The sequence below is a fragment of the Lytechinus pictus genome, chromosome 17 (assembly GCF_037042905.1).
Source record: "Lytechinus pictus isolate F3 Inbred chromosome 17, Lp3.0, whole genome shotgun sequence".
NCBI classification, from domain to species: domain Eukaryota; kingdom Metazoa; phylum Echinodermata; class Echinoidea; order Temnopleuroida; family Toxopneustidae; genus Lytechinus; species Lytechinus pictus.
In genome coordinates this window covers 20,328,243-20,350,399 of record NC_087261.1, presented here as the reverse complement: position 1 = coordinate 20,350,399, position 22,157 = coordinate 20,328,243, and the positions used below count along the sequence as shown (strand labels likewise).

The window sequence follows — 22,157 nt, the reverse complement described above, 5'->3', positions numbered from 1 at the left end:
TCAAGAATAATTTCATAGTGTAACTTTGTTCCTTCCCATTCCATACAAACATAAATAATACCTTAAATGGATGCTCCAGGCTGAAGATATTTATATCTCAATAAAGTAAAATTCGCAAGCAAAATGCTGAAAATTTGATCAAGATCGGATAACAAATAATGAAGTTATTGAATTTTAAAGATTTGCATTATTCCTGAACTGTTCTAGGCATGTCTTCATGAATATTCAATAGGTGGACTGACGATTTCATTTCCCCACTTGTTCTTTTGTATTTTATTGTATAAAATTAGGTTTATTAAAAAAAAATCTACCAAGAACTTAAACAACTGGATTGACAACTGACTAAGTGCATTAGTTATTTATTGCTGCAACTTATTTCATCATCATGGAGACACATCATTTACACATTTATGAAAAAATTAAAAAAATTATGATTTCATGTAAAAACATAATAAAAAGGAAAGTGGGGATGTGACATCATCAGACCACCTAATGAATATTCATGAAGACATGCGTAGAACTGTTTCAATGGAATAATGCAAATCTTTAAAATTCTATTTATTTGGATATAAATATCTACAGCCCGGAGTATCCCTTTAACAAGAAGCATAGCGATGGCGTAATGCAAATTTATTATGATAATGCATCTACTTAATACATAAAAATAAATGAATGTGCAGAAGCTATTCAATGCTTGGGTGAGGGGATTACTAAATCAGACAATTAAATAAATCGCACATCTTAACCCTATTTAGGCCGGGCTGTGTGGTTAGTTTATAAAACAGGGGGGGGGGGCTCCCAGGCCCCTCATATGATCTCGGTCGTCGACCGCGTGATCTTGACGAAATTAGCACACGTGTTTTCCATGGCATAATGTACAAAATGGCCTCGTTATTTTTTTTTGGAAAAAATGGTAGGATTTCATTGATTATGCTAATTTATGCATAAAATGAGAATTCTGCTCTTAAGAAATGAATATCCAAACATCATAGTGTGGGGGTCCAGGCACTCTGTGGTATACTCTGTAAATTAAATATAATAAAAATCCCTTATCAAAAGTCAGTTCTTATGTATTTTCTATTTTATTTCATATGTAATTCTTTGTTTTTTGACTTCGTCTTTTTTCGATGGATATTGTCAGTAACACTGTTTGAATCATAGATAACATAAAAATTAAAATAGATTTCAATGAGTTAAAGTGAAAGTAATGATGTATTTACATTTTATAGGAAGAAACAGAACTTGCATTGGATCTGTACATGAGACCACGTTTTCAGGAACTTTCGGTTTGACATGCAATTACAGAACGTTACGTGACTTTGGAACCGCGTACCCGGGCGTCGAAAATTTGGCCTCACAAGTTGCGCAAGATTTTGCATAAAAAAGGCCGGAGACGACAGGTAGCGACGCGGCAAAATCGTTATCCCGGCCTAGTTAGGGATAATACACTGTATTTCAAGCACACATAAAATAATCTAATAATGTTCTTTCCACCATTCCATTTCGAGGGACATTATCCCATTGAAACCCTAAATGTACTTTTACTTAAAAAACACGTATCCGTTTATCCTTTCCTTTAAAATATCTTAAAGTGTCACTTCACAAAAGCAATATTTATCACTCATCCCAGTTACATATAAAAAAGTATTATCTACATCTGAAATTCACACAATCCTTATAATTATATACATCAAGCAGTACAAGTTAGTCTGGCATTCATCGGCCTTTGTTATTTCAATAACCTGAAATCACGAATCGGAAATATTGTCAAACTCAAAGAAATAAAGAGCTAATATTAATTTTGATTGCCTAATTTAAATCACCCGACTTGTTCGTTTCGACCAATCTGCATCGTCACATATCACTGTCAGTTATTTTGGTTTATTTTTTTTAATTTGGAAGCCAAGTGTCGCTCGTTACATCAGTGGGTCACATAGCGTAACTCGTACGAGAGGATGACATAAAAGATCTTTGAAAAAAAAAAAATTTTAAACAATCATCAAAATATTGCATTACCCCTTAAATCAGCAAAATTGTGCCACTGGAAGCAAGTGATAAGAGTGACATTTCGTAATATAGAAATATACATATATCTGTAGGGGATTTCAAGTCCGGTGTGGAATTTTTGGTGTTGGCATCCGGTCCACTCTTACATCAGCACGACATAAAAGTGCATCTGATCCTTTGACGAATTTCACTCGGTGTCATCTATCAATAATGTGATTTGGCTCTTCTTGTGTGCACGGCGGCGTGAAGCAGGGTAAACTGAATAGACCAGTTCGTTGTTACTTCATGGACAATTTTGGTCAAATGACCTTTCATTTCTTTCATTATAATATGCAGATTTCAAAGCAAGATATTACGTAAGCTTGCCTTACATAGCAGGATGAAGAAATTGAATAGACCAGGTGACTAGAATAGCACACCAATGAACACTTTATGAAGGTATTTGTTGCATTCCTACTTTGAATGCATATCATAGCATGTTGCACAATGTACTTGGCAAACTGTGAAATATCAGTCGTTCGTGGACGCATTGTTGTTTTTTGTGGATGTAAATGAAAACCACCATTCAAAAGAATATATGAATAATCAAGACATCAAAGTTGGTGCTTATCTCATTAGATTTTAAACCATTAAGTCACTTTAGTACAAATGACCTTCCTCTGATCATGCGTAGAATCTTTTGATCATGCGCAGAAAGGAACTACGAACTGGCTTATTTGTGCCTCCAATACCAGTACGGGCACCAAACTTGATTTCACTGATTTGATACCAGTCGTGGCCACACAGGATGAATGTTAAAGTAAAACTTTTGCATCATTAGAAAATCACACTAGATGAACAATAAATTAACATAAACTTCAATCCATTTCAAGTGAGACACCCATAACGAGATAATTCCCGAACTCCCTTTTGAATATTTAATATGCTAAATCACACGATAGAGGGCGACATACATGAGAGCTGCCAGGTAGACAAATGCGTTGGTACTGATCAAAGATATTGCGATACGATAGGCCTATAAAATTTTTCCAAAGACGGTTTACACCTTGGTGAAATAAAATTACCAGTTACACTGATATGAAGAACTATTTGGTTTACATCACTTGAATTCTTGTGTTGAAATATATTCCGGTTTTATTTAAAGCTAGCAACGGTATTCCAGTGAGGAATCCGGTAGTAATTTATATAAGAGAAGTGCCTTTGATGACTGATGGCCGGGGGAAATATCGCCATCTATCAGCTGTTGGTCGTTGTGGCGTGCGCCAATGGTCTCAGCTACATTGGTGAAATTACAAATTGATGCAGGGGTTTGTGATTCAAGCGCTGGTTCGTGTCTTTCGGATGGTCACTTTAAATGTCGGTCCCATGCGTAAATGATCAAATATGACTGACATACGTCTGTTTAAACTTTTAAGTTTTTAGCAGATGTATGTCAGTCATAAAAACACACGTTCTGCGAAGGAACTAATAGAATTGCAGAAAGGTGCTGGAAACGAATTATTTCCTCCTTACCCCCTGATTGGTGTGAAAGAACCAGCACTGCCATATACATTTTCCCGGCCAGTTATGATAACTGTTAATACAGACTAGGATGGAATATTAAATTTCTTGATTTTATTATGTTAGGCAACACATGAATGGAAACATAAAGTGTGAGACATCAAATGCTTTGGGTAGCTAAAATATTGATCATACGTTCATCTGTTGGTAACCTGATTTGACCCGAGCGCAGACGCGTATGATAACCATCGTCAAGATGAGATGTGGTGTCCTTAAAAAAAAAATCGTCGTTGAGAAGTCATGGTGTATCAGCAAGACACTTCGTTCTCCGTGTACGATTCATAAATTTCATTATCTACCATTTCAGTGTTATCATCAGCAGCGATAGTTGTAGATGTGACGTCATCTAATGGACCACTACTTTCTTCTGATTGAACAATCGTCGAATGAGTCCCTTCTTCACCCGTCGATGACGCATGACTCTGGCCCACCGTACGACCGGTTCGGTCAACTAACGGCCCACCCTGCGCGGCCATCGTCGACGACGTGTGCGCCGGTCTACCCGACACAAGAGGAGCACGTGCATCATGTCGACGTTGAGCTGGACTTCGAGCGCCTCCTTCGCCGTTAGGATCTGGGAATAAACTGTAATAAAAATGCTCGCTTATTTCACTCATTGGACGTATAGTTGATGCACTTGTATCGAGAAGAATTGTTGACATTGTTCGGTCATGTGACACATCAGGATGAGCAGGAGTGGTTGATCTACTGCTCAGTTCATGACGTAACATTTCTATCTCTGCTACGGACAGATGTTGGCTAAGCGTGCGTATCCTTCTCATATGCACTGCGTGTAGAAGGTTTTTTAGTTCCCGGACAATAGGGAAAGTTCTACTCTCTCTCCGAGTTGGTAGTCTAGGTCTTGGTTCTGAAAGTGAACTAGTCCTGGTGATGCTAGCTAATGAGATACGGTCACCATTCTTTGATGGCATATCATGTCTGTCTGACATAGTTAATAGCTCTGTAGCTGTCCCAGATGAAGATGCGCGACTACCGTCAAAGTTAAGAGTCATGTATCCTTCTCTTTCATTCCCAGTGCGCTCCACATCTCTGTTGTAATAAGAGGGTCCGTGGTAGACGATGTGGGAAGGATAATGGTTTTTCCTGTAAATGAGAAGAACAGATCAAAACTGAAAATTGTACATACAGTATGTCCTTAATTATATACACAAAGATAGATATTACTTTCATTAGATGTGACCCACAAGTTTTTACCAAGATTGTGTGGCGGATGCGAGGGGTTGAAAGGCTAAATGAAGTGAATGGATGGTGTTGATGAGATCATGACATAAAGAAGCACACTCTTAAATCACACTCAGGTAGCGGAATGCAACGGAAGCCTTTCATGTACTACACCGTTATTCAGAATGTTCAAATATTCCCAAAAATTGTGCACCAGACGTCGGTGAAAACTTTCCAATACAATGATGGAGTCGATAGAAAATCATAAATGTTTCATTTTTTTCTTGAATGTGTAAATGATGTGTCTCAATTATGATGAAATAGGTTGCAGCTAGAAATGGCCAATGCACTTAATCAGTTGTCAATCCAATTGTTTTAGTTCTTGGTAGAATTTTTTTTAATAAACCTAATTTCATTAAATAAAATACAAAAGAACAAGTGGGGATATGACATCATCAGCACACCAAATGAAGATTCATGAAGACATACCTATCGGACTGTTTCACCAAATAGTGCAGATCTTAAAAATTCAATAACTTTGTTATCCGATTTTGATCAAAATTTCAGCATTTTGCTCTGTAAATTTTACTTTATTTATTGAGATATAAATATCCTCAGCCCGGAGCATCCCTTTCAATGAAGGAGGTAGAGAAACGGAGGGAGAGAGAGGGAGATGAAGGGGGAGTAGTGTGGAGGGGGTTAATCAATTTTATGCCTGAACTTTATGAACTTCATACTTTCAGTAACGTGGGTGGAGTGATGATTACTGTGGTTCTTATGCGGTTAGCCAAATTGTCTTCGTAATTAGATACCGTTATAGAGAGATTATTTGATTTGTTTTACCTTAGAACCTTAGAAATTCCGAAGGAAAACACACCAATGAATCCATTATATTGATTATCTAGTCTTAGTGATGGTTTAGGGTGGGTTCTTTAAGAAGGACCCTAATTTTATTAGATTTCCAGTTCATGAGTCGGCAATATTTTTTTCAGAAGTATGCATAGTTAATAATGCACCCATAACTTTCAGTATGTTTTCGTAAACAAGTAGAGGTCTAAATGTGGAACAAGTAGGGCGGTTCTCAGATCAGATAAGGTCTTTGGAAGGTACGGAAGGGTAGGAAGAAGACGGCCGAGGGCAAGACTTCACCCCTCTCCCACCCTGGCCTTACGATGCATCCTGTGTTTGTGACAGGTCTCTGGAACTGCGAGAGGTAGCGACGAATCCCTTTGGAAGCTAACCACTCTCGGTCACACATCCTGAGACGGGATGGAGATAAAAATCCTACCCTTAACTCGACCTCTAGACTTACCAGGCACCCTTCAGAACCATAATGTAGTCGTGTACACTGGAGCTGATAATGGATAATGTATACATGGATTATTAAAACTTAACAAAGTCTTTTATTTTTTGTTTAATAATGAAGAAGGTATATTAAGTCGGGCTTTCCGAAGCCCATCCTTTGTCTTTATAATTTACTGTGATTTATTTATTTCTAAAAATCGTTTTTGTCATACCTGACAAAAACTCGTAAATCGATAATACTGTTTATATTTTAAGCAGCTAAGTAGGCTCTATAACATGTAGAGAGAGTATTATTGACATAACTTTTAAATAATCTAACATTTTTTTTGAAAAAGTCGACTATGATCCTAGATTTTGTACATACCTTCGCTGGTTGCATACTTTGTAATGTATTATGACTGTGACAAGTAGCATAAGACAGGTAGCAGCGAACAGTGCAACAGCTACGGTGACTAAACTCACTGTAACAAAAGATAAAATAATGGTAGATAGTAAGTGCTAATAGAGTATATTGTGGAATGGTTCACAGGGGCGTCATTGTATTTAGTTTAAGGGGAGAGGCAGATTACCCAAATGTTTAGAAACATGGGATTATTTCTCCCCTTATTCTCTGCTCAAAAAGTTTAGTAACACGTGTTTTTATGACACGTGCTTTATTTTTAATTTTGTAACACGTGCTTTCATAAACACGTCTTGTTGAAACACTTGATCATGACCATCACTACCCTATTTAGCATCGGTTATCGTCACCTTGGGTTATAACTAGACTTTAGTCACCTATGTAGACACCGAAACAAGTTCATAATTTGCAAACATTCTTCTTATATCTGATGACGTCTACTGATTTGATTTATATTCATTTATTGATTTCCGTTTCGTTCAAAATATAAATATGACACAGGAAACAGATATAATACAAAATTGTAGATTTAAGGGACGCAATCCAAAATAGAATTACATTAGGGGATTTCAGAATAAAAAGAGGAAATCGGGGGGGGGGGGGGGTTCTTGTCAACAAAAATACAACAATCATCTAAACTTAGTTTGGGGGGCTAGTTATTTCTATATAAAGTTATGCTATTGCCATGATTACATGAATTCATTCTCTTTAATATATTCTAGTTAACCTCGACTATAAAGAAGAATAATAATAGCCAAATAGCCAAAGCGCGTTACAGCATATTATTAACCCGGTCATTGGATTCATTTCAATCCCGCACGAAAATTGCACAATTTCCACTCCCTGGGGAGCATTCCTTGTATTCATCACAGCCTCATTATGGCGCTGGCAAAACCAAACATACAATATTTTTCGCATCCTACCGGGTACCCATTTTGCACCTGGGTCGAGAGTGGCAATGTGTGGATTAAAGCCTTGCCAAAGGACGCTAGACCGAGGTGGGATTCGAACACACGACCCTCTGTTTACAAGGCGAGAGTCAGAACCACTACACCACGGCTCCTCCACACATTATAAAGAATAGCTTTCTCTCTGACTGCAGGTAATAATTATTCTAAATAGGTTTATAATGTTAAAATCATTTAAAAAATGATTTGGGCGATTTAACAGTGTGGATCACATTTTCACATAGTCCACTGTGTAAACACGGTCAACATTCTTTTTTATAATTATATGTCACACTAAACATTCTTAATGGTGAGGAGTCCACATTGTGGAATACAATTAAATGTAAACTTCTAAATCTGGGTCCCGTTGTATAAAAGTAACCATTATGGTAACTTTGCCATCCAACGGTAACTACCAATGTAACGATGCTCAACAGTCAATCAGAATTATGGAAGATACCGTTAGATAGCTTAGTTAACATGATGGTAACTTTTCTGCAACGGTGCCCTTATCATTAACATGAATCACTTAGCCCTATTGGAACATAGTGTGAACACACCTTGTGACACTATTTTGTTTTAAGCAGGGAAATTAAATCAATTCAATATGGGCCAATAATTTAGCAGAAAATTTTACTTAATTTCCTAATACATGAAATGAATTGCCGCATCTATATGAATTTATTAAGAGTTAATTGTGTGTGATCTGTCATTGACCGTGTACATAAATAGCTAGTCTTAAAATGTACCTTTCAGATAACTATTAATAATTCAGAAAATCAAATTAGCCTACAATTTCATTTGGTTTGAAAAACGTATATTTCTCTACCGGAGAGGAACTTGCGTATAGATCTTTGGTAACATATTTATTGCGATATGTGTGTAATGACTAGTACATAATAGTGTGTTGCCATTCAATTGGGTTTATATTACAAGACTACGCTGCTGAGAATGTTGCATTATGGGTGAGGAACCTGTCCAGGGCTCCGTAACACAAAGATTAGCGATCAATCGCTAAATGAACTGACCAATCAAGATCAATGTTACACGCGCATTCGGCGCAAAATACTGACTAGGAACCAAGCAGAAGTGTTCTTTCATATCTGCTATTAATCGCAAACCTTTGTGTTACGGAGCCCAGATATGAGTAGTTGAATACCTGAGGTGGCCCCTGGTTCGTATGCGCAGTAAAAGAAATAATTCAGTTCCTACTTACGCGCTATATCAGGATCTACATCTTCCGTTCCTGGACCAACGGGTGGAAGTTCACCGTGAGGATATAGTGTAATGCTACCTGTTGATGCCCCGTTGGAGCTTCGAGGGGTAATACCACCAGGTTCGGTGCCCCTTGGATCCATTGGTTTTCCTGCTGTGGGCTTTGCTGGAAGGGGATACGAGGGAAATAATTGAATGAAAGTAGGTTGGAGCAAGTAATCATCAACGGGGTTAAATGTCACCCAAAATTGTTCTTAACACACACGTGGGAATATGGCAGGTCATTTTCTGGTTGGAATTATGGCTATATTTTGAAACTTATCTACATGGTTCATGTTTAAAATGTGATAATTTTTTGTGTTTGTTATGCTCTAAGAATGATAAGCATGCAGATAAAAACTATAAAATCAAATCTGCAGAAGGTTATTGTTCTGTGACATACAAAATCAATAGTAACTGTGTGACTATCCCATTTGGATATCACCAAAGTAGCAAAATTATTTTGTGGAAATAAGCGAATGTTTATAATGTCATAAGATTCTGATTTTACATCTGATTTTGATAAAATATTTCAGCATTTTTTTTTCTTCAATTTTTTGTTTTAAATCAAATTTTAGTTGGGTTGTACTTCTCATTAAATACCAAGACATTATTTGTTTGCCACTTAATGAAAGTCATTTTTACAAATAATAGTGATTGTCATCAGTTTCCATTCTAATCCTTTCTCTCTCTCCCTCTCTCTCTTCATCTGTTTTATTATGATATTTAAAAAGATGCAATCAATATAACAAAGCGATGAGAAACCATGGGAACTACTAGATCTCACAAACAAACTCGATATCTTTAGGCATCCATACTCCCCTTTATACATTCTGCCATTCCCGTCAAGTTCATGACCGCAACTAAAACTTTCCACTACCCTTCAAACCTGCCATCTTGAGCGTCATATTTTCTCACAAAACCGAATGTTTCTAATGAAACATAGGGTACACCTTTTGCTAAACTTAGATTATGACTTCCCCACAGGTGTATTTTCCTCTTCCTCCTTTTTGATTTACGCTCATTTGATTTCCTTCCCTCGAAGTGACTCATGTGATAGTATCTATTGGGGTTCCCAAGATTAAGCAATTCATTCTGCCTCTGTGCTCTGGTCGTTCACTTAGTGAGGATCGGCTCTCAATCCGGACTGAAACACAATCCAGGAGTCGCCATGGATTCGTCCTTGCAGAGCTGGTCATGAACTTGATACGTTTGATGTAAGGTCCAGTGGGGGCACACGAGAAATCATTCAACATCTTCCCTCAGCTAGCCGGCCCACCTCTCCACCTTCCCGCCATTTGTATCACAATGCTTGTACACTCACACTGAAATGCTCTTGACTAACGAGGTTAAATACTATGGGCAAAAATACAGCGGTATTCCACATATTTTGATGACTTTAAGTTTGATATGTTTGAAGGATAGGAAATAAATTTGAGCTGTATGAATTTCTGTAGAAAAAATGGGAGTTTATCTATTTGCCCGAGTTATTAAGTGAATAATTCCTTAGTGTACATTTGCAGGGCTCCTTGTTCCACGTTGCTGTATCAAGCAGAGTCATGTCATATCATGTAAACGATGAATTTATTTTTTTATTCATTTTAGCTGTTTCTAGCCTTACATCATTGCGAACGTTGAGCATTGTAATCTGTTATCATGAACGAACCATGTGCCAAATGCGAAACATGACAATATAAGGAATACGGGCCAACCCCATTTGTGACTCACCAATTCAAGATAATACAAGGCCAGAACAGCTTAAGTCATTTAAGGGGGCAACTCCTCTCGAAAAATTATAAAGTCAATTCGGTTACGAAGCACTTTTTAGGTTTTCTTAACCTTGAACCCAAAATAAAATCACGTTATTTCTATAGAGTCAAAGTTTTACAACTCAAATTTCCATTCCACTGCGGAGCTTTATGTTGTACTTTTTCCTGAGAAGGAGACCTGGCAAAAATATATGATAAGTTAACCCTTTACAATTTCTAAAACCTTCACATCACCTACCGAATCTCATTATGATTACAATTATAAGACTGACATTTATTTCTTTAGTAAATGAGCACAAGTACATATTTTACAAGGATCCAAAATAAATTACTTGCAATTACCATCACCATCATTTGCATTATTTGTAGTACAATAAAATACATGTATTATGCCTTCTTCATACCTTGTCATATTCATAGAAAGTACTGATAACTCGGTCATAATCGTATATTACAAACAATCATATTAGCATATATTAGCATGAAAACAAACTGCTAAAACCGGGAGATAATGTATAATGTACTAATACGTTATTTTCCATGCCCCTTTCTCTATCTTACTCCCTACCCTCGTCTTAGCTCTTGATATTTTGCTTTATTTTCCTATCTCGTCCATAGTTGCCAATTTTTGTGTAAATTTCTCCAGAGAAATTACTACGGTATTATGGTTCCCTTGGGGTTTTGGAATTTTGCCTATTTCCAAAGATCATGATGATCAGGTCTTAATGCTTGCCAAACCATTTCTATATATGATAAATCATTGAACATTTTTTTTTAATCATTACCGGGGCCCCTTTTGAAATAATTATAATGATGTTCATAATGACTGCGTATGTTTCGAGCTTCTATGTTTGTTTGTTTTTCTTTCGCGATGTGGCTTTCTCTTGGTCATTTGATCCAACATTATATCATGTTTCTCTCTCAAAGCATTAATCTACCTTTTCCGAAATATATTTATATCATAATGAAAACCAAACTAGTTGAAAACAGAGAACGTATTTTTATTTACATCATGGGAACATTGATGCAAATGCAAATATACGGTGGGATATTTGGTCTACTTTGGGATACAGGTGAATTTGATAGCACCTTCATGTTGATAATTGATATGTATGCCTTGGTCCTATTCGGGTTAGCTAATTTCAATTGGGAACCCGACTTGATGGTAAATTGGTTTGAAATAGATCGAAATGTAGTGTCTAGATAACACGTTGTATATTGTACGTTTCCTACCTGCTTAAAGGGATGGTCCGGGCTGAGATATTTATATCTCAATAAATAGAGTAAAATTTACTGAACAAATGCTGAAAATGTCATTCTCATGAAGCTTACAGAGGAGAATGAAACTCCTGTCAATGTGTCAAGTGATGAAAATCGGACAACAAATAACGAAGTTATTGAATTTTTTAATTTATCAATATTTTGTGAAAACAGTTATATGCACATCATCATGAATATTCATTAAGTGGGCCGATGATGTCATATCCCCGGTTTCCCTTTTCTTATGTTATTACATGAACTCATAATTGATTCACTTTTTCATACATGTGTAAATTATGTGTCTCCATTATGATTACATAAGTTGCGGCAATAAATAACTAATGCACCTAATCGGTTGTCAATCCAATTGTTTTAGTTCTTGGTAGAAAATTTTTGAATAAACCTAATTTCATATAAAAAATAAATACAAAAGAACAAGTGGGGATATGACATCATCAGCCCACGTAATGAATATTCATAAAGACATGCCTAGAATTGTTTCACCGGAATAATGCAAATCTTTAAAAATCAATTACTTCGTTATTTGTAATCCGATTTTGATCAAATTTTCAACATTTTGCTCTGTGAATTTTACTCTATCTATTGAGATATAAATATATCCAGCCTGGACCATCGTTTCCCAGTGTGATTTGCTTATAACATCCTCCGCCACTTTTGCTCCTTCCTTTTGATATGTTCGACCTCATATTTGACTATGAGGTTTTATTCTTTCTCATCTTGATTCTTCACATGGGCACATTTTTTTTTCCGAAACAACCACGTGCATTCTATTTTCTTCATCATAATTACTAATATATCTGTAGTTTGTTTTAACTTCCAACAACTTCATGATTTAGTGAAACTTGCTACCCAACAGCATTGTAACCCTACCATCAGCATAACTTAATATACTTCTTCAATATTCTTATCAATGACCAGGCCCTTACAAGTATTTCAGTTTGGTTAGTTTTATGTATTTTCCGCCGTTGTATAAAGATAATTGGCCTGGTGACATTCCATAACCCTGTCAAACCCACTTCTTGATTTCTGACAATCTCTGTTCTCCTGGCGTATTCTGTTTTCTTTTGCTTCATGATCCTCGTTCGGGTTCCCCTTTTCCAATACATTTTTTACCCTAACATAAGGTTTCAATTAATGCATATATCTTATAGCATCAAAAGACTGCTTTCCGTAGATCCAGACTCTTCCAGGAACCACATGATTAGTAGATAGCAACCCTTAACAAGCACATTAAAAGACCCAGTATCGTTGTTGATTTTATTTATGTTTTCATTACGTTTTGTATATATATTTCATATTTTTATCTTATATTTTGTCTTAAAATAATCATAGCTCACCCCCACGAATTTCGGTAACAGAATTGTATGTTTGTTGTTTCTGTGTTCAACGCTTAATAAAAAAATGGAAGTTATAAGGGAAAACAATGGCAATACAACAATATACAGTGCGTATCAAAAAAAAGTTTACACTTTGAAAAAGCCCTGGGAATTTAAGAATATACAACATGTGGGTAATTTTTTCACATATAATCTTGGGTTTGGGTCTCATCTATCCAATGAAAGTAAAAGTTTTGACAGAATGTTACACTTGAGTGAGCACTGTCCATTTTGTAAAGCTCGCAGAAATCTGTTTGCGCAGAAATGCTCATTTTCACGCTGTGTCAAAGGGAAAGGGCAAAATCAAACTTACCCTGCGGAACATTTCTCATACATTTCCCTTGCACTTTTAGTCAATTGAAATAAAACGGATACATTCAAGTATTTTGTAACAATTTTGCCACCCAAATTGAAATTTCAACACTTAATAGGCGCAACCTTTACCCTTTTTGTGCCAGCTGGATCTGAAGACATAACTGAATCTGAAAAAAGTTTATGTCAGACATCTCCAGCATTTTTTGACTAAGTTTTTATCATTTAAAGTGGGTTTACATTTCATTTTTCATTTAATACTTGTTTCTCCACACTTTTCCCGAGCTTGAAAATGAATAACAAAATGAAAATCAAGCCTAAGCCATTTCATGTAAATCACAGCTCAATGTAAAGCAAATATCGTCACGATGGCCTCGGTGTGTGGGGGAGTTGGATGGGGCGCAATGCACTCTTCGAAGTGTTTTGGGCAAGGAAACAAGTTAAAAGGGGTATAAGATATCTTCAAATCAATTTTACTAGATAATTCCACATGTTCTTCATGATTAAGGTCTGCTTTTATTCGCATAACTATTTCAAAGTTCTGCGCAAATCATTTTTCACCTACTTTTCAAAAGTAAGTGGTGCTCACTCAAGCGGAAATATTTTTCGACAGTTATATCGTCATATGCTTAAATGGATCTGTACCAAAATGTGGAAAAATCTTCAGGATATTACAAATGTATATTTTACAGGATTTTTCCTAAGTGTAAACTTTTTTTTGATACGCACTGTAGAGACATAATACGTGTAATACAAGTTTACGACCACATGCATACAAGCCCATAACCATCCTGTCTGTCTTTGTTTAGTCGCTTTATCAAACTGACTTATCAAAAACATGACTCCTTATATTTATGCTCAATTTGATATGGCAGAGAAGCAAGCACTATAACATATTGATAAAGATAAAGCTTTGAATGGTAAAAAATATGATAAAGCTTTGAAGTTTTAATTGCGATTCAATAACTTACTTGTGTTGAATCGATCTGTAACATCGACGTCATCGATCGCAAGATCGCTGTCTTTGGCACCTATCACACCTTCAAATATGATCTAGAAACAAAACAAAACAACATTGGAAATTGAGCAAATAATTAATTATTAATAGACATTTCAAGAAATGGTGGATCAGCAAATATTTTACCTATCAGGCAGTACTGGCAAGGTTGGGTGCTTTTGAGAGATCTATCATTTGCAGATTACGTTTCACTTTTAAAACGACCTTTAAAAATGCTAGTCAACTTGACCTCTCTAAGGCATCTGCTGATGCCACAGAGAGTTTCAGGTCAGGAATTACATGGAGAAGGGAGACAAACTAAGGTCATCATGATATTTTGAGTCAGGCCATGTTTAATTCCATCTGAAAGAGTTTGTGTGTTTTTCCGGAAAAAATAAAACTCTCCCCATAAAATAATTATGAGCGTCTACCTCAATCTGATTTTCCTTTTTTAAATGATTAAGCACGTGTGCACTTGATACAGCATCCTCGTTATTACACTTATAATATCAATTTGAAAAAGAAAATGATCAAAACTTCTGCCTAACATTTCAACTGTCGTGAAGCACTTTTGTGAAGGCGTCCTGGACAGTAGCAAATAAAAAAACATTTTAATTTCCACTATGTAACTATCCTCCACTTAGGAGATAATCTATACTTGCCACTCTCTATCCAGGAAGCCTTTCCTCAACAACACCCAAAAAATAAGTGTCAGGGAAGAACATAAACATGATAAAAAAGAGAGGATATGATGAGGAGACAGAAGAGTATATAAAACTGAGGTGTAAAGTATTATATTTCCGATTGTGACGTCACCTCAAGTTTGTTTTGCCTCTTCCGAAGTACCCTGGCACCGCCCCTGTGTCAAAGGCAATGTGCCCCTGAAAAATATAAAATTAGATTTGCGGAGAATCTCAAAACGTGTTGGAGATTAACACTACGTGTTTGAAAGCCCTTGTCCCTTCCTAAATCCCAGGATAGGAAAGAGGTATAGATAGGAGTTCTAGACTGTTAGACCTTTTCAAATTACAGACATCTCTGAGAACATGCAGTTGTGAGCATTCGCTGTCCGAATGAAGTTTCAAATTGCTCATACATTTTTGTCCGAGACCCCAGCTATGTAACTGATGCCCCAGATGCCCTCAAATCCTCATCCTCATAAAAATAGCGGGCCGGCACTTTGCAATATTTTATTTCTTAAAAGATAGGCTCCCCAATCTGCACAGAGTAAAATTTATTATTTCAATTTTAGGAGATGTCATGTAGACTATTTTGGAATATGCCTGACATTAAGCTTTATAAAATAGCAAATGGTATTTCTTTGCTTCTGAACAATGCAAACAGGTGAGGGTCAATAATGGCCCTTGTGGGAAGGCTCTCTGAATAAGAATGTACAATGGTAAACGCGCCTAATTCATTTGCAATTCATATTGCAAAAAAATCAAATATCTGGTGTGACGAAACAATTCTGACAACGATGCAATGAGACGATTATCAAGATGATCAAAATAACATACTTGATTAGATCAATGACACGTGATATAGAGATTTATGTGTGTGGACCACTTTGTAAATCAGCTTTGCTGAAATGGCCATCGAACCGTTTGACAGGAAGTCAATTAATGATAATAATGATGATGATAATAATAATAATGATAAATACATGGGGCCTCGGTTTGTAACCAACCTCAATTACATTTTGTTCAAAACGCTGCCGAGGAACCATCCAAAGAAAATATGTCATAATTGAAATCGATCACAAACCTTCGCGTTAGAGGTACCGTCTCTTGCTAGGTGCTGCAATTTAAATTACATTATAGGTTACTAGGACATGGAGGAAATTGAGTCTAGTTAATTTGATTAGGGCGATGATATTCATTACTATTAACCACACGATCTGAGGGACATTGTCTTGTCTTGTCGAGTTGTCTTTTCAGTGATTATAATTGACAACCAATCACATGTAGGGATTTGTTTGGTAGCTTTGACATTTGCCACCTACAATCAATAGCAAACCTCGTCATAAAACTATATCCTTGGTCACAGCACTCTCTATAACCCACCAGCGATATTAGTCTTTTGATCACGATGTAGCCATGCTCAATGACAGGTGTCTGGATTTGACCCGTCTGCAAGTAATCGTTCAAGGTAGTGCATTGTGACTCTAATTTCATAACGCCCTACAGAGGTGAACGATTTTAATCAGTATGATTATTACTGTCTACAATCTAAATAGATATGAACACATTAGATGTTCTTTGGATGATCCTGTAATTTGACTTCCCCCAAACACCTCAACGTAATGAGCTTGTATTCAATATGACTAATTTAAGGCCTGATACATATGACGTCATAATCCAATAGCGCCCTCCCTCAGAGGATATATGAATGCGCGTAAACGGAGTTGTCAGAGATGCGCCAGCTGCAGATCACCGACGAATGCAAGGCAATGGCTTCAGCCTTTAACATGTTTAAGGTGGCGGTGCATGGACGTCAATGTGTATGGTTTATCAAACCACACATCTGCAAAATATATGTTTGTAAAAAAAAAGGTGCAGGTGTAAAATTTTCACAAGGAAAACGCTTTATAATTTAAGTCTGTAAAAAAACTTTAAATAAATATTTTTTCGACTGCGGAATAATTGCTTGACTAATTAAGAAGATATTATTTCATAGCTGAAGCACTGTCATTGATGCATAGGCTTAGAAAACACCTATTAATTGAACGATGATATCAAAAATTAGTAATAATAATAACAATAGCGACAACGTAGCTATGTATAATCGTGATAGTTAGGCGATCTTCAGGGTGTGGAAAAGAATGCTTATTGAGGCATAGTTCGGTCTTCTGGTAATGTATAATGTTAGAAACGCCCCAGGTTTCACCATGATAACAGTACATGTGTGTATACAGCGAATGAATATCAATAATGAATAAAGAAATGATAGATCAGAGGAAATATGGAAGGATTCTAAGGGGGGGGGCACATTTTTCGGAGGAAACATTAGGAAAGCAAAACAAAAGTTAAAACCAAAAATTAAGGTTATTTCGTTAAAAAAAGGTCCTCACTTTCAAAAAAGGGGGCACATCTATCTTTTAATGACATTTTTACATTACAAATTTTTATTTTGCTTCTCCAAAGGGGGATGGCACGGGCCGGTTGTGCCCCTGGATCCGCCAGTGATTCTAATCAAGAAAACATGATTGCTCGTTGGTATCTAAAATAACACTTGGCATGTATAACACCCAATAACCTGTGATTCTTATGACCAGGGTTTTACCCGATTTTGTTCTTAAAAGTTCGCACGACATTCTTTTAATACGAATGACTGGAACACAAACGACAGTCATATGAGAGCCTCGTACCTTCTTCAAATTTTTTTTGTAGAATTATTTCAGTTGAAAGTTTCGATTATTATTTAACAAGAACAAGGTAATTAATCTGCTAATCTATTTCAATATTTAAAAAAATAATGCCACATCGATGTTTACAGCACATAATATGTAATTATAATCTTATTCTGTAATGTGCGAGTGTATCTACAGGAGGTTTTAATCTTTAAAAAAGGGAATAAACGATCTAGGAACTGAATATGCGAGCCCTAACGACAATGGAGTTATTTTTACTCGATTTTATATCTTAATAAAGTCGATTAAACATATAGTGTACTAAAGTCATATCTTTCACAAAGCCAATCATCAATAACACCGGATAAATGATCAATTTATCGAACAAGACAAATAAAATTATAGGTGAAAACAATCGGCTTATATGCATTGATATCTAGGCATAATTCCTGGATCAGTTTCTATATTTTCTTTTCTTCATTATTTTTTAATATTTTTACTTATTTATTTATTGTTATTTATTTATTTATTTATTTATTTCTTTATTATAATTATCATGGTTTTTTTTTTGGGGGGGAGGGTTTTTTTAGTCACTCGCATTTTGGCATCCCGTGGCAAGACGCAGACGGTTTAGCCTTAACCATATACTGATGATTGATATGTACGACTTAAGACATATTGGCACGTATTTAGAACTCTGGTTAAAGTTTAATACATGTAGAAATGAAACTATTTAAAACTATTTTGAAATAATGACTACGATATTGTTCATTGTTGTTGAAGCATGGGGGAAGCTTTAAGAAATGTACGAAACACAGGCCTATACAGTGCACACAATGTTTGACAAATTGGGTTTCCCATAAAATAAGCCATAGATTAAGACAGTGTCTAAACAGAGAATCCAGAGTCAAGAATACAGGCCAATCAGTTTAAAAGGCGGCCATTTTAACCTTAATCTTAATCTTATCCTATTGATATTCCAGTTTCAAATGAGAATGATAAACATATCGTTAGTTACTTACCCGCCATAGGACTTTCCATAGATCCATTAACCAATCGAAACACACTTAATATACCCTTGACTCCACAAAGTCTAATCAAATATCACTATTGGGTTTTTCGCTTAAGATGGAAGCTTTGAAAAGCATATTACATGTAGTCATGATGACCTATTATTATAGTGAAAGAGGAAGGGAGTTAGTCGAGCCAATACACTAGAGACACTAAGACCTGCAGCATATAGACGACGAACTCTTGAGCATGTTGAGTAGGGCTGCTTGTAGTATGGAAGGCACTGCTGCGTTTCACAGGAAACGGCTGGGCCTCGAACGGGGAGAAGTAGAAGAAGAAATATCTTGCCGCTCCTAAAACCCGTATTACTTCATCTCCTGGCACTGCATGGCCATGCTATAAATAATCTTGAACTCCAAGATGAGCTGATTTACCAGATTTATAGGATCCTCTTGGGCTTGGGATATTTGATTTGGGATTTCTCTATAAGTCCATTTTCAGGAAATATGTATAACTTCTCACAATCAGGTGTTGATGACGTCATGTATTTGCTTTGATATCGGATTCATATTTTGATCTCTCGAATTCGAGTATCTTTCTAAATTGGGTGCTAAATGAGGTGATGACGGATTCGACAATAAATGCATATGGATATTTTGGGAGTGATAAAATAAAGCTTTTATAGAACATGAATATTTCAAAACACAAATACTGTTTATTTTTCATCACAGGAAATGTACAAATAGGGAATAAAATTGTATCCATTTCATATTTGCAGAAACATACACACATAGTTGTGCGTGTGTATATATATATATATATATATATATATGTGTGTGTGTGTGTGTGTGTGGGTGGGTGTGCGTGCGTGTATATATATGTGGGTGTGGGGTTTGTTTGTGTGCGTGTGTGGGGATGGCAATGTATGTATAAGTGTAAGAAGTAACAAACACAACAGCTGTGACAAGTCTTTTACATCTACTGCATGTACGAATATGTGTGTGTGTGTGTGTGTGTGTGTGTGTAGATTTAGAATGTGTGAAGAGGAGTAGATTTAATAATGGAATTGGGCTTTGTCAATTAGATAAAAAGAAAGAACAACATCATTTTGAGTATTTTCAAATCAAACAAATGTCTCAACAATTTAGATTAATTTGAACATTTTGCACTGTCAAACTCACCCTGAATGGCGAATCGCATGACAACTTAATGGTAGCTTTCACCCAGAAGTTCCCGAGGTTCACCGACCGGCTCCACACCAGATCTCTGTTACACCCATACACGTTGATAGTGCCTTTGAAGTCACTTGGAATAGGATCAAACATGTGGTAGTAAAAGGACAGTTCGGCCACGCCATCCGTCAGCTTCAAGTTAGGGGTCATGATGCGGGCGTCCCCACCGGTAACGTTGGGAGGCGAGGCAAGTCTGGCATAGTGTCCTGCAGATAAGGAAAGGCGAATAGGATCGTGCGTTTCTTTTGGAGACAGTATTTCTTTTTATTCTTTTTTTTCAAGAAAACATGTTAACAATGACATACATGATCATGGTCAACATTTCACATAATAAAGCTATTTTTATCTATTTCATTCTTTCAGTACAAATTCGACAAAAATACACGTACTGGCTATAGCAATGCTATATGGAAAAGAAAGGAAAGTATAATTTTCTTGAATAATTCAGATTAATACATCTTCTGTCTTAAAATTTCACATAAATCGATAAATTATAATATATGTTTAGAAAGTGCACGATCAGCTATAGCTCAAGTGACTACCCTGCGTAAATTATACTGTTATTGTTATCATCACATCATTTCATATATGGATCGCTTGTTTTGCTTTAACAACTACAAAAAAGATTGTTATGATATGAATTGGCAAACGCTCAAACTAGAAATAGATGTTATATATGATTCATGCAGAGGAAAAAATATTTGAAATATTGATGCCAACTATTGCCAATTTTCACTCGTTCATTATCATTCCGATGTATTTTGAATTACAAAGAAATGTACCAAAATGAAGAAAAAATACATCAAAACAGTCATTAAAAAGAAGAAGAAGAAGAGATCTACGGTAGACACTTGAAGATTTTGAAATGGACCAAACCTTAATCCTTTGAAGGTTGAGTACAAATAAAAACACATTGGATTTATGCATTGTTCCTAAATCATTACGACAATGTTTACATTTTGTTTTAGCCTTTAGCCTTTAGATGAAGATTGTTTCAAACATTACCCTCACCAAAAGTGCTTACCTCAATTCTCCGGAAAAGGATGATGTTGAACTTCAAGACGATTTTATTTCTAATTGAAACATTGTGGTAGATATACTTGGCATTGTTAAGAAGATATTATTTAATTATACATTTCATGTTCGAATGCTACTGACCATAAACTTTCAAATGACATTTTTATTTTCTTTTATACCTCTAGGGTGATTGTACTTTTTTAAACTTTATAAGATGACGATAGGTTTTAACTTTAGACCTAAACTAAATATATATTTTAAATCTTCGCCCAGTGATATTATCACGATTTTTTTATGTAGTCCTGTGATGATGTGACTATTTTATATTTAGCCTTATAAAAAAGATGATGCTACTTTCCCACCAGTGGACATAAGTTGATGCGATTTATTTTACTTGAATTCTTGGAGGCACAGAGACCCCTGAAAATGTTCTAAAGATGTCAAGCTTCTCAAAGCATATCATATGAAATAAAGTTCAAGTAAGGAGTGTTTTGCGATTGTTTACAGAGAACATGAATATATTAAGATCTTCTTTGAAGATCATGATATACTGTTAATATCAAAATTGATAAAGAATGTTATCAATGAATAGCCATATGATAAGAAACATTTCGCCGTCATCTTTAAGATTAGTGCACTGTTGCAACCATTGTAATGTCTTCTGTTATTTAAGCATTAGCTTTAAGATGGAGGTACACGAAAAAAGGAAACTGCAGTTCAGGAAAAGGCAAACCACATTTTGACACACGCGTCCCTAGGGGTAGGCGGGGAGGGATTAAAGTAGACACATGCATTCAATTGATATAGAACACTGAACACTTTGTAGGCGTTACACATGAGGACTCCAAATTTTAGAAGTCTGTACATAAAATGCTCACTGTCATGACTGTGTCTATCCATTTTTAGTACCGTGTACTACATGTACGAGGAAATGTGTTATATATGAAATGAAAGGAACGTATAATTCATGCTAACAACATTACTTGTAATCACAAGGGGAAAGAAAACATAGTGTAATAATTTTACTGTCCCCCTATTGTATGCAATTCTGTATATAATGAAATCCTGTACCTACACTCTAAAAAATATTAGGTTAATATGCTCCATGAGGGTAATTATGTGTCCAACCAACATTGGGCATTTCTTTTGGGCATTTTT

General features: G+C 35.9%; 1 protein-coding gene across 1 annotated transcript; it reads right to left on the bottom strand.

The window, feature by feature from the left end:
* Positions 1–1,193: 1,193 nt before the first annotated feature.
* LOC129280143 (uncharacterized) lies at positions 1,194–21,899 on the bottom strand. The gene is made up of 6 exons (XM_064112590.1): positions 21,878–21,899; positions 19,932–20,188; positions 14,365–14,446; positions 8,618–8,782; positions 6,419–6,515; positions 1,194–4,671 (listed from the first exon to the last, which is right to left on the bottom strand). Exons 1-6 carry the CDS (start codon positions 21,897–21,899, stop codon positions 3,816–3,818), a joined length of 1,479 nt encoding a protein of 492 aa, XP_063968660.1. The 3' UTR covers positions 1,194–3,815.
* Between the last annotated feature and the right edge of the window lie 258 nt (positions 21,900–22,157).